The sequence below is a fragment of the Lagopus muta genome, chromosome 1 (genome assembly GCF_023343835.1).
Source record: "Lagopus muta isolate bLagMut1 chromosome 1, bLagMut1 primary, whole genome shotgun sequence".
Lineage (NCBI taxonomy): Eukaryota > Metazoa > Chordata > Aves > Galliformes > Phasianidae > Lagopus > Lagopus muta.
In genome coordinates this window covers 79,703,753-79,719,969 of record NC_064433.1, presented here as the reverse complement: position 1 = coordinate 79,719,969, position 16,217 = coordinate 79,703,753, and the positions used below count along the sequence as shown (strand labels likewise).

General features: G+C 41.2%; 1 protein-coding gene across 2 annotated transcripts in view; it reads left to right on the top strand.

Moving 5' to 3' along the window:
- The first annotated feature begins 17 nt into the window (after nucleotides 1-17).
- Nucleotides 18-16,217, top strand: part of GTF2E1 (general transcription factor IIE subunit 1) — a 50,786-nt gene continuing 34,586 nt past the window's right edge. Inside the window, exons 1-2 of one of the 2 annotated variants that reach the window (XM_048941595.1) lie at nucleotides 18-128; nucleotides 7,193-7,670. In XM_048941595.1, the coding sequence (XP_048797552.1) occupies nucleotides 7,223-7,670 (448 nt within the window). In that variant the 5' untranslated portion in view covers nucleotides 18-128; nucleotides 7,193-7,222. Of the gene's footprint in view, nucleotides 129-196; nucleotides 633-7,192; nucleotides 7,671-16,217 lie in introns of those variants that run through there. The other variant, XM_048941603.1, reaches the window with a different exon arrangement.

Below are 16,217 nucleotides of genomic sequence, written 5' to 3'. Positions count from 1 at the left end.
AGGACGCGATTGGTTCGCGCGGAGGGTCGGGCGTCTCGCTGACGCAAGCGGCGCGCAGTGCTGACGCAAGCGGCGGAGCGGCCGGAAGCACCGCCCGGAGAGGGAGGGAGAGCTGGCAGCGGCGGCAGGTCAGTGCCGGCCCGGACAGGCCTCGCGCGGGGCCTGCCGCGGTGCGCGCCGGGAGCCGGGCCCGGGTGGTCGGGGCCCCGCCTGGTTAGTGTGGAGCACCCACGGGAGCCGCGCTGACCGCGTCTTGAGGGGCTGCGCCTCTCCCCTGCTTCGGCCTGGGCTCTGAACCGGCACCCGCCTTGCTTCCTGTGTTCTCTGTGGTGGCTTCATTTTTCTAATTTTTTTTTTTTTTTTGATGATACTGCTGAGCCTCTCGAGTCTCCCATCCCAGAGGGCCTCGCAGAACCCGTTGTTGAAAACCTCGTTTGTAACAGCCGGTAGAGCATAGGAGCCGGTGCACGTGGCGTAAGGGGTGCTGTCCTGATCTGGGCTGTCACGGCGGTGTAGGAGGCCAGCCCAGCTCCTCGTGTGGGGTTGGGGCTTTGGATGTGCCGTGCTAAAACATCCAGGTTGCAGCCAGACGAGCCTGGTGCCTTGAGACCGCAAGGTGCTGCTACCAAAAGGCACGTGCTTAACCTCCCTCTTGTGCAGGTGTTAACCAATGCCTGAGCCTAGGTTCTGCTGCCACCCGCTTCAGAGGCTCGCAAACTTTTTTCTCTGTGTGCAGTAGTTTTCCTCTTACTTCGTGAGGTTGATGCTTCCCAGGGAAGCTGATGAGTGTCTCATCTCTCGGTAGGCTGTTAAATCACAGAATCACAGAATTGTAGGGGGTGGAAGGGACCTCCAGAGATCATCGAGTCCAACCCCCCTGCCAAAGCAGGTTCCCTACACCAGGTCGCACAGGTAGGCATCCAGGCAGGTCTTGAACATCTCCAGAGAAGGAGACTCCACCACCTCCCTGGGCAGCCTGTTTATGCTTTAGTCTAGTAATTTAAGTCATGTGGTCTTTGAACTGCTCTGCATCTAAAATACCATAATTTTTTGGTTTTTTTTTTTTTTTTTTTTGTGTGTGTGTGTGTGTATGTGTGTTGGTTTTTCACTTTTTATCAGCTTGATTCACCTCACTACATAAACGGCTAATCACTGAAGTCAGCACAAGGTGGGAGTTGGATTGTAGCTTCAGGCAGCAAAGGAAGAGGAAAATCTCTTTCTGTACGAGGGAATAATTTAACTTAAGCTGTAACAGGAATCTGTATCTTCACCATTTTAGATGCTAAGTCTTACCTTCAGTAAATAGTATACTCTGGTACACTCCACTTTTTTTTTCTACATCTACAACTGAACAGTTTGTTAATGCTACTATGCCTTTGATGTACTTTTGAATATATGTTTGTATGTATACATACACATAGGTAGTCCTTAAATTCACTGATGTCTTGCTATTGTTATGTGAGGTTAAATCATGAATGTGATGACGACTGCAGGCTCAGAATGTAATTCTCAAGCTTCTGCTTGCACGGTTGGGCTTTGTTGCCTTAGTTGAAGTTCCTTGTATTTTTGCTGAGAAGATTAGGTGAAAACATCATATTTTCAGCTGGGCTTTTGTCTTTCTTCAATTTATAGGAGGGAGAGGAGGTTCTTTGATATCTGTATACCTGGTATGAGACTAAGAAACTGTGGTTCAAATGGTGGTTGACCAGTTTATCACAAATCTTAATCAGGGAGATGGGGGAGGGGAGAAGAGCGGTAGAAAAGATAGGAAATAGAAGCAAGGAGTCTTTGTAGGAAGCAAGAGATAGTCACCACCATGGTTCCAGCATGGTTCGTAGTTCAGTCATTGATCTTCGGTAGTGGTGGGTCGTCAGGAGTCGTTGTTCTGTTGATGATGACGACGACTTTTCAGTGGTAGTACCAACTTACAAGTAAGTCCAAAGTGGTCGAGTCAGCTCTCCTTAGAGTGCAGCTTCTGGCTCTGGGATCTCAGCAGAAACTCCTTTGTTCCCATCCTCCAGGCCTTGCCAGCAGATAAGAGGGATGCCCACCTGCATCCTGTTTTTTGCAGGACACAATGGTATAATTCCCCAGTTTTCCCATACTGAGCTGAAGCTATTTAGTCATGGGCCTGATCTTCTACCAGTAAATGCTCCTGAGCACTCTTTTCCAGAGGCAAGCAGCTCTGGAGGAAGGTGCTTTCCAAGTGTCCTCAAAGTGATGTTGATTGCCACACAGTAGCACCCATCGCTTGCCTCCTCAATAAATCAGTTAGAGCCTTATCATAAGAAATACCTCAGGAAGCTTGTTTGAGCCAAAAAAATAAAGAAGGATTCTCACAGCCTTTCAGCCTTTTTTTGTTCAGGAGTGAATAAAAGAAGTGAACTTTAAGAAGAAGCCCTTGGTTTCTGTTTAAGGAATGCCAAAAGAAGATGGGATTCTAGTGCTAGCAAGCTTGTTTTGTTTTGTTTTTAATTTTCTGCTGTAATACTTCAGGGCAGGTAGCTCTTGCAAACAAAGTGAATGATTTCACATCAAATACAGGCAGTGTTCCTGCAGTTTACAGGGAAAGGAATTCAGTAGGCTGTTGATGAAATGTTGAAAGACTTGAGTTTTGCAAATGATGTGGTATAAAGGCAGTTCTAGATAATAAGGATATGTTGCACATACTGTGATCTGGTGCCATTTTTAAATCCTAAAATCATTCTCGTTGTAAAAGATATAGGAATAAGCCATAACCCTGACTGACCAAGTCCCAGCACTAAACCACTTCCCTGGCAGCCTCTTCCAATACCTGCCCACCCACCCTCTCTGTGAAGAAAACCTTCCTGATCCCTAACCTAAACCTCCCCTGGCAAAACTTGAGATAGTGGCCAACGTTACTTTGTGCATCCATTTGAAGTTTAGATGACAAGTTTTCCCATTCCCATTTTGTGCCTCCCTTGTTTGTATTCAGGAAGGTTCAGAATCACTCCGTTGGCTCAACCCTATCATCTTCCTGAGGACAACTATTCATTTCATTAGAGTTAAATATTATAAAGCTAGGTTTGAAGTTTGCAAGTGACCATTGGAAGGAGGCAGTGGAGCATAGAGGCTCTTAAAAACCTGTCATTTTTAAAGGTGAAGGACTCTGTAAAACGTCGAACATGAATACAAGGAAGACAGAAAGTGAACAGGGAAAGTTAATGGCGAATTACTTGAATTAACTAATCAAGTAATAGGCCATTGCCTAATACTCCAGAATTCATATTCTGGACAAAATAAAAAATATTAAAACCTGAAACTGAAATTTTCTCACATCTGTAGGTACGCTCAGGACCTGTGTCTTGGGCATTTCATTCAACCTTATGTATGATTTCTGTTTTGCACCCTGTTCCCTGCATTTCTTTATCCAACAGATTTTATTATCTTGTGTAACTGTGCACCTTTATTTCCAGCAGATTTTTCAAAAAACAAACGTTATTACAGAAGGACTGTAGCACCATATACATCTGTATTCTTCATATATCCATCATACTGAATTGTATTCATGCAATTCCAATACAACATTTTCCCCAGTAGTCTTTTAATCAAGGCCATGTTTCGATTTAGAAACTGGGTGTTCCAGAGCATTGTCCTGCCTAGTGTGCTTTGTTATGGATGCTGCAGGTGCATATTGCATAGTGCTTTGTCTTGGCCATTGCTTTTCTTTTCTTTTGTTTTTTTTTTTCTTCCCAGATAGTGTCCCTTCAAGTTCATACATTAAAGGCATTACAGATGTTCTTATGAAACAGATGCACGTTCATTAAAACCTTGTTAGGAGATGTTATCATATTTCTTTGCCCATGTAATTAATTCAAGTTTGACTTCAGCGCTCCGATGGGATGTAAAATCACTGCTTAAGAAGACAGTGGTAAAATCCTTTGCTTTTGCATTTTATAACTGTATTCTTGTGGTATTGGATTACTGTTTGCGAGATGGATCCTGTCCTGGCTAATAGAAGACAGCAAGGAGCTGGGCTCGTGCTGCAGCCTGGGACTATTTGTGGTAGGGTGCCAATATGTCAGCTTCTCCTAGAGAAACTGTGCTAGATTTTGGCCTTGACAAGGATGTTCTTTGGCTCTCTTTCTTTTATTTTTTTCCTTAAAGCTGACACTAGTCATATTTTTTTCCACCCAAAGGCTCATCTTCTTGAAGGGAAGTTTGATGGGAGAGTGATTTGTGGTGTTTCCAGTATGCGTGTATTTCCATATATCTGTGCCTGGCAGAAAACCAGTGTTACATGCAAGATATATCCAGTATGGTGAGAGGATAAAGGGGATTTGAATGTGACTAGGAACTCCAGTAAGGGAGAATAAATAATTGTATGCAAACTCCTGGCGCTGTTGATGAAGAGTTTTGAATCCTAGCACGTGATACTAAGAAAATTTATTAAATCTCTTCCATGTCCCTCACTACAAGAAAGACTCTGAGGCTCTGGAACGTGTTCGGAGAAGAAAAAACTGGTGAGGGACTGGAGCACAAATCCTATGAGGAGCGGCTGAGGGAGCTGGGATTGTTCAGTGTGGAGAAGAGGAGGCTCAGAGGACCTCATTGCACTCTACAACTTCCTGAAGGGAGGCTGTGATGAGGAGGGGTTTGGCCTCTTCTCCAAGGCAACAAACAGAACTCGAGGAAATGGCCACAAGTTGTACCAGAGGAGGTTTAGGTTAGACATAAGGAAGAACTATTTCTCTCAAAGAGTGGTCAGGCACTGGAATGGTTGCCCAGGGAGGTGGTGGAGACATCACCCCTGGCATTTGGATGAGGAGCTACGAGATACAGTTCAGTGCTTGTGGTAGCAATGGTGATGGGAGGATGGTAGGACTAAATGATCTTGCAGGTCCTTTCCAATCTTATGATTCTATGGTTCTATGATTTTAAGATTCTACATACTCTCACAGAAGATTTTTTTTTTTTTATTAGTGTCTTGTGGGTCTGAATATAAACTTATAAGGCATAATTCAGGAAATTGTATCTTAGATTTGTTTGGAGAATGTCTGCAGAATTCTACAGCTGTCTAATCAATGACATTGGTGCAGAGAAAATGCTTTCCATCAGTTCTCAGTTGACATATCTACAGTGAGATGTGCTTGCTTAGAATTACAGAGTTCATAGAGATTTGTTTGTTTGTTTCTGGGATCAACACTTAGAAATGTCTCAACTTCCAAAGTTTGTCTTTTTAATTTATTTCTGTGTTGCCAGGTGTGACTTCAAGTCAATCTTAATAGTTTAGGCACAGTGCAACACTCTGAGTAAGTAGAGTTATTCAACTTGAACGAATAAAGCTTCTGGCTAGATTCTGCGTTGACACAGTTTTATGGTGTCTAAATGTTGCTGACAGATTCAGTCAAAACCAAGGCTTAGCTGTAAGGGATTGTAAGATTGTTGAAAATACTAACAGAATGAGAGAGATTTTTCAGGGATGTATTCGCATGGACTGTATTCACATGGACTCTGGTTTCTTTATGCAAGAGTTTTCAGTCTTGTATGACTAATTTATACTGGACCATCCTTTGTTGCTAACACTTTTATCTTTACCCAGTTTAGCACAAAGCTCCATTAAAAATGACCTTTGTGAGGCTGTAGCCATTATGCGTGAGGCGTGCAGAAGAAGGCTGACTTGAGAAATACTTGCTTCATAGCTAATTCATGCTGGGATAAACATAATTACATTTCCTTGAAGGGAAGTTGGAGCTGGACATCCAGGCACTGTTTTCTATAAGCACTTCTGCCTGCCAACAAACAGACAACAGATTTTGTTCAGTTCCTTTCAATTTGAGCACTGTGAATAATATTTGGCCTTAAGACAGAGAAAGAGAGAGCTGAGGCGGGGAAATGTTTTAACAGAAAAGAATAAGAATGTCCTTTGTATTCAAGAGATGAAACCAACAAACCGCAGTGCAAGGCTGAATTGCTTTGTAGTTGTGCTGGCTGTAACCCTTGAGAGGAATGCAGGGGAGGGTTAAAGAGAAGTAAAGCTTCAATGACTAATGGTGTTTAAGGTTTCTGAGGGGGAAGCGTTTTTCGTATGAAAGATAAAATCCAAGTGGGTTACTGTGCTAAGTGATAACAAAGCTTTGAGCAGTCTTACCTGATGGAAGTGAGTCATCAGCTGGGGGGTAAACATATAGAGCTTGATAATTTCAGGGGGTGTATTAGCGTGGGGAGTACAGAAAAGTACTGTAAAAATACTGTTTGTCAAAAAAGATATTACGGGTTTTATGATAACGGTGGATAAAAAACAGGACACCCATCCAAATCCTTCCTTCTGCTGTCTTTTCCCACTTTTCTCTATTTAAGACTCGAGTGCTGGGGAGGGACATGCTCAGTGTGGGAAAAATCTAACAATCTCTCAGTGAGATTGGCAGAATTTAACTATTTTTGACATTAGCTCACAGATAAAAATTACTTAGCAATGAAGAACAAACAACTTCATATGTGTTATGTTGGGCTTTTTTTTTTTTTTTGTAACTTTTTGAGGAACCTTTTGCTTAACCATAAGAAATGGTTATTCATACCCTGAAGCAGAATAAAGGCTATTATTGAAATAGACCAGTCAGAAGTTTATTTGATGTTCACTGGAGGTACAAACCTCTGCGTGTTTCCAAAGCATTTATAATACTCGTGCTTACCTTGAACCTCCCATATATATGTGGATTGAGTGGAGGGAAATTCTTTTATTGGCTAGAGATAGGCTTGAAATAGAGGTAGTGTGGGCTTGAAATAGCAGCAGGAAAACACACAAAACCTTGTGAAATGCCAGTAAACCTTTGCCTTGTACTATATGAAGAGTTGCTTCCCTTTGTTACATCCACTTGTTACATCCACTCTTGTGGACTGTCTTAAGGCCTGTCTTCTTGTAGCCTTTTTCTGCTTCTACCAAGGTAAAAGTTTCATCACTGAGGAAGCTGCTGGAGATCAGATTCAGGACAGCTTTCTTGTTTCAGCTCTGAGTAGAACTGCAACTGTCTGAATGTTAAGGTAGTTTGTGTGCTATTGCTTTCCACCATTTTGTTATGAATTTGAGGTCCTAATTCTACAATTGTTGCATTGACATTATTAACATCTAAGGATGGAAAGTGCCACATCCTTTTCCTAGCTGTAGAAAAGATACATAAAACTAGTCTTCTGACTTCAGAAGTTAAGTGCCTTTTTTGTTTTGTTGTTACAGGATACATGAAGGTCAAGATCTGAAGCTGCTATGACTGACCCAGACGTCCTCACTGAGGTCCCTGCAGCTCTCAAGCGCCTCGCCAAGTATGTTGTGCGTGGCTTTTATGGCATCGAACACGCTTTGGCCCTGGACATTCTCATCCGAAACCCCTGTGTGAAGGAAGAGGACATGTTAGAGCTCCTTAAATTTGATCGGAAGCAGTTGCGGTCTGTACTCAACACCCTTAAGGGTGACAAGTTCATCAAATGCAGGATGAGGGTAGAGACAGCTGCAGATGGAAAAACCACTCGCCATAACTACTACTTCATCAACTACCGCCTGCTGGTGAATGTGGTGAAGTACAAGCTGGACCACATGAGGAGGAGGATCGAGACGGATGAGAGAGACTCCACCAATCGCGCCTCTTTTAAGTGCCCCATTTGCTTCAGTACTTTCACAGACTTGGAGGCCAAACAGCTGTTTGACCCCAGGGCAGGTAAGAGCATGGGGAGCAGTGCTCTGGCTTTCTCATTTGTGAGTGCTGGGTTAAAGAAAGGGTGTCTTAGAGTGGTTCTCTCAAGCCTGGTGGGAGGTGGGAGCACTCTGTTTCTGCAGAGATAAACGTGTGACTACAAAAATACTGTATGCTATTGCTGTGATCTAAAGAGTCATACTTCGCTGCCCTGCTGGTAGTTTTGGTAATGGATAGTGTAGTTCTTATGTTATCTGTCCAGGCAAATAGTAATTCTGGTAAAATGCTTGTAAATAGATATACTTGAGTTATAAGAAGCGGAGAAATGGAGGTCTCATCACCTTCAAATTCAAGAATGAAAAAGGCAGTCTGTCCTTTTTGGTGGCTTTTTGATACAAGCTGATCTTGTGGTTAAACTGTCACTTCTTGACTTCTTGTTTGCAGAGAGGACATATAAATTGCTAACTTTATATGAAAATTTATAATGTAGATATGGGCATGCAGGGAGTAAACTCTTACTGTTTAATTTTCTTCTAGCCATTTCATTATACTGCATGACCTAGTTTCCCTAGTGTAAAGCATTCTCACAAAAGTTAAAAGGAATTAATTACAGACTTGTCTGTGGTTGGGAATAAACAACCTTTTTTTTTTCCCCAAGTCTGTGTCTCAGTGGAGATGTGTATCTGTCTCATGCATATAAAATCAGTCATTGCAAGGTGTCACTGCTGGCGCAGTCCAAATGCTTTGAGTCTGAATCTGTGCCTGTGAGGGAAGAAACACCTGCGCCTGATGAGATCCTATTTTACTTCTCTAATCTGGGATTATTTTGAGGTGAAGGCAGGGAGCAGAGGTTGGGCATCAGGCCTCTACCCTCTGAACTAGTTTCCTTACTCTTTAATCTTTTCATTTGAATTCTTTGCCCTGTGTGCGTTTTCTTAAGTAAAAACGACTGCTTTCTAACAGGGATTTGTGTTATCCACATGCATTCTCTGTCCTCTGGGATTTCATATCAGAAAAGAACTGAGACTCTTAGGTCTCCCAGAGAGAACTCTGAACAAGGCATGCAGGGGGACCAGGTTTTATTGTATAGTGAATAGCCACCCTTTTCCAAGGATGCCTTATCAGTGCTGTGCATTCACCTCTCCCACTTACTGAAACTCCTGGCAGCAGAAGAGCTGAAGGGCAGCTGAAAGCCCTGGGTATTTCAGTCACGGTTGACCTGAGTTGCTCCTGGACAGCAGCTGCATTGATAAAATATTGTAAGTCAAAAAGCAGGGCTAGAGAGGTCTATGGAGCAGACAGAGCATGCAAAGTATCTTCTATGCTAGTAGCTATATTTAATGGCAATTTGCTGTTAAAAGGCATCTTGTTCTATTGTCTGCTTCTTCAGTGTCCTTGTCATGCAGAACTGGAGACAGTTCGGATTTCTTGACTTTCCATTTGCTTCTTTCTTCTTTTCTGGTTAAAAATCAAATGCAAACTGACCCAATTGTTCTAGAATGAAAGTAGGATTAGAAGAACAGGCTCTCTCTTTTCCCATTCCTTGTTAGTGGTGGTAAGAAGGTTTCTAATGTCTGTCTGTGCTTGTGATCACTCTATCGCAGTCACAAAGTTGTAACTGTAGAATCTCTGTCAGCCTCCCAGCTTCACCCATTGTCTGTTTCATGTAGACTGCAGGCCCTCTTGCTTCACATCTGCTCTACTCCCTTTGTGAATAATGTTGGAAAAAAACTGAGGTGTTTATTTTTTTCAATACAAATTGTGATTATTGTTGTTTGGAGGCTGGGAAAGTGTTTGCCAAGAGAAACTAAATGATGGTGACAAGGGAACACAGAGGTGTACTGTCATGCTTTGATTGCTGTTCAGTTTTATTTGAAAAATACTTTTGAGCAGACACCAAGTTTGCTTTTGTCATCGTAGTGTTCATGTATCTTAACTGAAAGATTCTCTGTGTTTGAGAAGCCTGGCTGAAAACTTAATTGTTGTGAAAACAATGGGGGGAAAAAAACTACCTGTAATGTGCCTTGAACAAGGGACAGAAAGTTGGTTTATTATACTCTGTGAACGTGGGTCAGGCTGCTTTTTTTTTCTTTTTGAAGGCTTTTTTTTTTTCTTTCAGGGAAAAGGATGTACAGAATGCAGTCTTCCCTAGTCATGTTGCCTGCATCCTTTACGAGGAATTGCAGAGCTGTACCTCTGTTGGAATTTTGTGTTCTCTGTGCCTTGATGTTGGGGACTTACCTTGTTCAAGAACTTCTTGCTTTCTTTTTCTTGTCTTTCCCTTTGCTTTCTTGGAACTCCAAGTTAAAAGCTTTGAGCATTTTTAACCTTCTAAGTCAAATGATATAGGCAATGCAAAATAAGTTTGCAGTACCATTCCAAATGTACCTGGAGAATTGATAGTAACAGAAAACCATATTAAGAGCTTTCATTTGGATAAGATACTCTCTTTTTGCAGGTAGATTTGGTGTTACTCTAGAGGCTTGCAGTGATAGTTTAAAAGTTGCAGTTGTCTTTCCAGGCTTTTGAATATGGAGGTAATATCCTAGAGTCCTACAGAAGAGAGTCTTTTTGAGCATGCAAGATCACACTTGTTTCACTCAGCTAATTGCAACAGAAAATATGTAGTAAGAACTTGAATTCATGAGGTTTCAGGTTTGCATTCTGCCCATTGACCTGACTGCTCTTGATAGGAATTGCTGCAGTCTGGCTTGCTGCATGGTGCTGACAGTTCTTACCCACTTTCAATGTTTTGAGAACTACAGCAAGGAAAACACAAATGCTGTATGAATAAAGTCTGTCTTTGAGCCTTTTTTCACTCGAGTTGACTGAGAAAGGAAAAACACTGTAGTGTTCCGAAGAGATCCTGTTATAAACACTTGAAAACTGATCATTGCTTTACCTTTGTGCTGTGATCTGCTGTCTGACCTGCGCTCTGATCTTTCATCGCTTTGTTCTGCATGCATGCTAGCAATTGTCTGCCATAGCCGTTGTGAGGAAGCCTCATGCAGGCAGAAAGCTGCAGCCATTCCCTTAAACAAGGCAAGGACTGTCTCTTGAGGCAGAGCTGTACAAGAAAAGGTTTAATTGAGTAACAGTAAGAGAAGTCAGGTGTTAAGTTGCGTACTGTGAATAACGCTGCTGAACTGTCTGCTTCCAGACCTGGGCTTTCAATGAACACTGACATAAGGGACTCTGGTTTTTCAAGTGTTTCACCTTCATATGGGATGTTACCTCATCTGGCTCATTCAGAGACCTTTGGGAAGATTGCTGTTTCCTGTGGTTTTAAAAGTAGAAACTATAGAAGCTCTTAATTCCTGGAACTATAGAACAGTCTAAGCAATTAGGTAGTAATTTGTGGATTGGCTTACAAATATGTGTATGTAAATCTCAGAAGTTTACATATGTGCTAGTATGGTCTCTGTAGGGTGAGGTGGACCCAAGAGCTGCATTATCTCACCCAGTAGAGGGAGCTGTCTTCTTTTCTCTATGCATACTGGCTTAGGCTGGTTGATTTGTTGAATGTCATCAAAATGGAAATTATTTTTGTGGATATGTGTTCTGTAGCATGATTAAGTGGGTCTGGTTGGGGAAGGTCTCTGATGTATCCTGTTCTCAAACTCTATCATATTTGTAAATCTAGACTAGCGTTGGATTTGACTGTCAAACCTCAAGGTCAGTTTGAAAGAAATGATGTGACTAGAAACTGCAATTGGGAGAGTGGGGCTGAAGTGGAAGAGTGAGAGAAACTAGATCCTGCAGTGCATTACACTGGCTAGTATTAAGCCCAGGATTTCCTTGTGTATTCTAAATACAAAACTGTGTCAGGATATCTACCAGGGTAGTAAGTAAATTTGATTTTTGAAAGAAAATAAATGCTAAATAAAGTAACTTTTCTGTTCACTTCTATGTTTGCAATCTAATTTTTTTTACAGGCTTGTTTTCTTTCACTTCTCTTATTCTAAATGTTAACAGCAAATGTACTTGCAGTTGTCTCTTACCTACATCCATATGTTGTGTCCTCACCGTAACATTTGGTTAGGTAAGATGTGAATAATAATGGAAATAAGAGGATGAGTGGGTAATGTGAATTAGGAAGATGATGCTGTTGGGATGTTCTTAATTGTGGTTGTAATTACTAGAGTCTTTTGTTACTGGATATTGCAGCAGCTGACTACTCATGTCCACCTTGCCTTCCCATGGTTTGGTCCTGGTTTGATGAATAGCTATTACAATCTGACTGCTCCTGGAGATGCACTGTTCATGAGCATGCTGTTCATGAGACTTGTTAGGTGTGCTGTTAGGAAGAATAGTTAAAGGTGGCAGCCTCAGTTTTCTAGAAGGGGAAACAACACTTTGAACTTCATCCCCCCCTCTCCTTTTACTGTCACTTGCTACATGCATTCCTGTTATAAAGTACACTTATGTTCAGATGCTGCTTTTCTGTACCTGGCACAAAGCATCTTATATCACACTCAGGCATCATTTCTTCAGGTGAGCTTTTCCATGATTTGGGCCCTGTTATTAAAATTAGAAACTTGACCAGTCTTTGATTTTTGTCCTATCTGGTGCCTTTTCTTCTGGGCATTCACTTCCTCACTTCATCCTCAGCAAGCTATTAAAACACAACCACCTTATTGTTCTGGATTTCTGCTTACTCAGGCAAGTTCTTCAAATCTTCCTCATCCAATTCAAATGACTTCTGAGTCTGTCTTATCTATTTTGTTGTTTTTCCTATGCTCCCTCTTCTACTTGTTTTTCTTTGCCTTGCCTTTTCTTCTGGAGCTCTCCTGTCCATCTCTGGTACATCTCTTTGATTTCTCTCCCTTTCAGCCATTGGAAAAAAAAATCACGTTGAGCTATTCATTCTATGCATTCATGCTATATATTCAATCTGATTTGTTTTTGCTTCATTGATTCTTGTCCTTTACTTTGGACAATTTTTTCAGAATAGGCATTCTAGATAGCTCTGTCTACCATATACTGCTGTCTGTGTGTTATATGATACTCCTACCACAGCAGTTGACAGCCTTACCAGCCAAAAGTAGGACTTAAAAAGTCTGCGTGTGAATTGGCAGACCAGAAACTTTCCCTGAAAAAGAAAGGATTCAGAGCAATTCAGTTTTGAACAACCTTGAATTTCTGTGAGATTTTTTTCATTGTCTTTGTTGTTAGTTTTCCAACTGCTTGCAAATGAATCGCAGTGTGATTTTTCTTGACTTTTCAGGCACATTTTGTTTGTCTTCCGTGCCACACAAAGCTTTTGGCACACACCAGCAAAAGGAAACTATCCATATTCTGCTTAGTTTCATTGTTGCTGTTCAAATTTCTGGCAAAAGCTGCAAGAATACTCCCATCAGCTTTGCTGTGCTCCAGTGTGATAAGGCCTGGAGCTACAGGGAAGGAAAAACTGAAGAAAAACATCAAAATTAATGCATGTTTTTATGAAAGTAAGCGTGTTTTAAGAAAGTAAGGCTCTTCAGAAAGCCTTACAAGGAATACGTAGGTTCTATCTATAACCTGAAGGGAATGAGTTGAAGCTGGATGCTGTTTCTGAAAGGAACCTTTTTATCTCACATAGGTTATTCTACTTGGGAGAGAAATAGGTGGCAGTAATGTTAGAGACTCCAGGATTGCAGAGGCTTCTTTCCAGGCAAAATCCAAAACTCAGTGCTGTTGCCTGTGGAGTGCTGGTTGGTCCCTTCCCTGTACTCCAGATTGTTTTCTGGCTGGTGTGCCTCTACTTTTATTCTTTTTAATCTGAAAAATGCAAGCCTTTACTTACAGTAGGATTGGTAGGATTTTTGTCTGCAAAGGACATCTTATTATTAGAAGCCCAGGCAATATTTGGCCTTCAAGTAAGGGTTATCGCTTTCACTTTTACTTTGGCTTTGCAAATTGAAATAGATAACAATAAGATCTCTAGACCTGTGAACGTTGCAAAAACATTTGCAGTGATATGCTGAAAGCTGGACTGCACCATTTCTCTCTTTTACTCTGATATCTTGCTGTTCTTTTGGTACTGCGTGCTCAGCAATACCATCTGCAAAGTGTCGTCCTTTTAGTCATGGACTTCTGCTTGTAAGTCAGATTAGGAGCACATCTGGAATCCTTTTACTTGTGGGACAGTGCTTTTACTAGCGCACTGAGAAGAGTAAGTGATAGAACTCCTCTAGATAATACCAAGTGGTTCCAAAGTGCTTTAAAAAAAAAAAAAGCAAACAGATTAATGCTGCTTTTCTGTAATAAACTTTAAATTTGGTAGATATCTTTTGAATTTTTTGATATTTGCTATTTATACTGTGTCCAAGAAATAATTACAGTGGAGTAACAGTAAAAAGTCATTGGCATCTGTGTGAATCCTTCATGAGTCTATAAGTCATATGATATTGGGAAGTAGGTGGTAATGGGGCTTTACCATGAAATGCTTCATTATGTAGATTTCTCCAGCTTTAAAACTGTAGAATCATGAAGTTTGGAAAAGACCTCTAAGATCATCTAGTGTAACTGTTTACCCATCCCCACCATGCCCATTAAACCATGTTCCCATGTGCCATATCTGCATATTTCTTGAACACCTTCAGGGATGGTGACTCCACCACTTGCCAGCTTGTTCCAATGCTTGCACACTCCTTCAGGGTAGAAATCTTTACCTAACATCCAACCTGAATGTCCCCTGGTTATCCTCAGGATATCCTCACAGAGATAGGAATGCAGAATAGATAAGGATCCTGCTTAAACAAAAGCCTTCCATGTTATCCAATGTGTGCCCTTCCAGTTCAACTTGCGGGGAAAAAACCCCTACGATTACAGGTTGAGTAGGTAGATGATATTAGGGAAATCTTTAATGTGTGTTAAATGTGAGACCAAAAAATACTTTAAAAGAACTATTTTTAACAGTTTAAAAGCTAATATTAAGAAGTTTCTTCAAATCTGTCAGAAATAAGGATGATGATACAACAGTAGAATTGAAGGGGAAAGAGGTCAAAGAAAAAATGCTGAGATGATTTTCATCAGCTTTGCCCATGGGATGGAAAATATCTTAAAAAGGAACTGTTTGCACTTTCTAGAATAGTGAAATAGCAAAAAAGCTTTGCTCATTTGGCATTCCTTCAAGAGGAAGTATTTTTCTTGAGGTTTTGGGGGGCTTTTTTTTGTTTGTTTGTATTTTTTTGTTTGGTTTTGAGCTTTCTGGATGCACCTCTTGGATGCACCAGCACTGCCTCAGGCTTCTCTGGGAGACAAAGAAACTATTTGCCCATCTGACAGTGCGTTCTGAAGGGGTCTTTTGGAGCCTTGAACAAAATATGATAGAAACAAACAGAATCATTAAGATTGGAAAAGTCTGCTAGGATTACTTTGTCCAACCATCAACCCAGCCCCAACATGCCCACTAAGCTGTGCCCCTCAGTGCCACATCTGCATGGTTCTGTCTCTGGGGACAGTGACTCCAACCCGTTCCAATTGATGGCACTCGGTTGCACAAACCTATGAAGGGGCTGTCAGAAAAAAAGTATAATTGGGTAAAAAGATGTCTAAAAATGGAGAAAACATGGTAAATGCTAAGGAGTCTCATCTGGGGCAAAGGAAAGGTGAGATATGACTCCCATTGCTTTTATTAAAAGGGGGGATGGACTGGGTGATTCCTGAGCGTTTCTGACCTGACAAAACCATTACTAAGCTGCACGCAAATATTAGGAGACAAATGAAAGCTGCCTACGGTGATTTCCTGAAGCCAGTTCCATAGTTAGAATCGTTCTGATTAATTTGTTTTCGGTCTGGAGACGTAAGGAGAGCCTTATAATCTCTCTTTTATTTATTTTTTTAATGAAAAGTAGATCCTCTGTTGACAGAAATGTGTAGCATCTTGCATTTTGCTTCAAGTTCAGTTCATTCTTGTTAAAGGAAAGTGACTTCAGAATATAACTTTCAGTATGTATAGTATATAGACTCTTCTTTGATCTTTTGTTTCAATGTCTGAAATGGGAAATAATTGAAGGAAAAACATTTATGCTGAAGAGGAATGAAATCCTTGCCCTTGAGGGGAGGGAGGAGAGGCCTTCTGTCAGTCTGGTGAAGTGCTTTTAGGTTATCTTGGTTTTGGGAGGGAGATGTGTTTGTTTTGGGGGTTTTTTTGGGGGGGGAAGGGGAAGTATTTTTTGCTTCTTATATTTCAAAGCATGATTTTTATTTTTTTTTTTTTTGTCATGTGGTGAAAAGAAGGTCAGAGTTGGGCCCTGTTGTCACTCAGTTCTGTGCTTGAGGATGAGCATTTGAACCTTCATCTGTGAGCTACCCTTTTCCACTAATCTGTTATACTTTCTGAAAAATTAATGACATCCCCTCTGGCAACATTCAATCAGTTCTTTCTATTATCATGTCAGTTCAGACTCGTTTCCAGCTTACCAAGAAATATCAGTTGTATGAGTGAGTGAAAAACATGGGGTTTCTATAGTGATCTGATCAATTGTGCAGCAGGGTTGCCAATGATAATACAGCTTCCCTGAGCCAATTTCCAAAGCAGCTGAGGATTGTGAAGCTGAAGTTTCTTGCAGTAGCATGCCAGGTGAC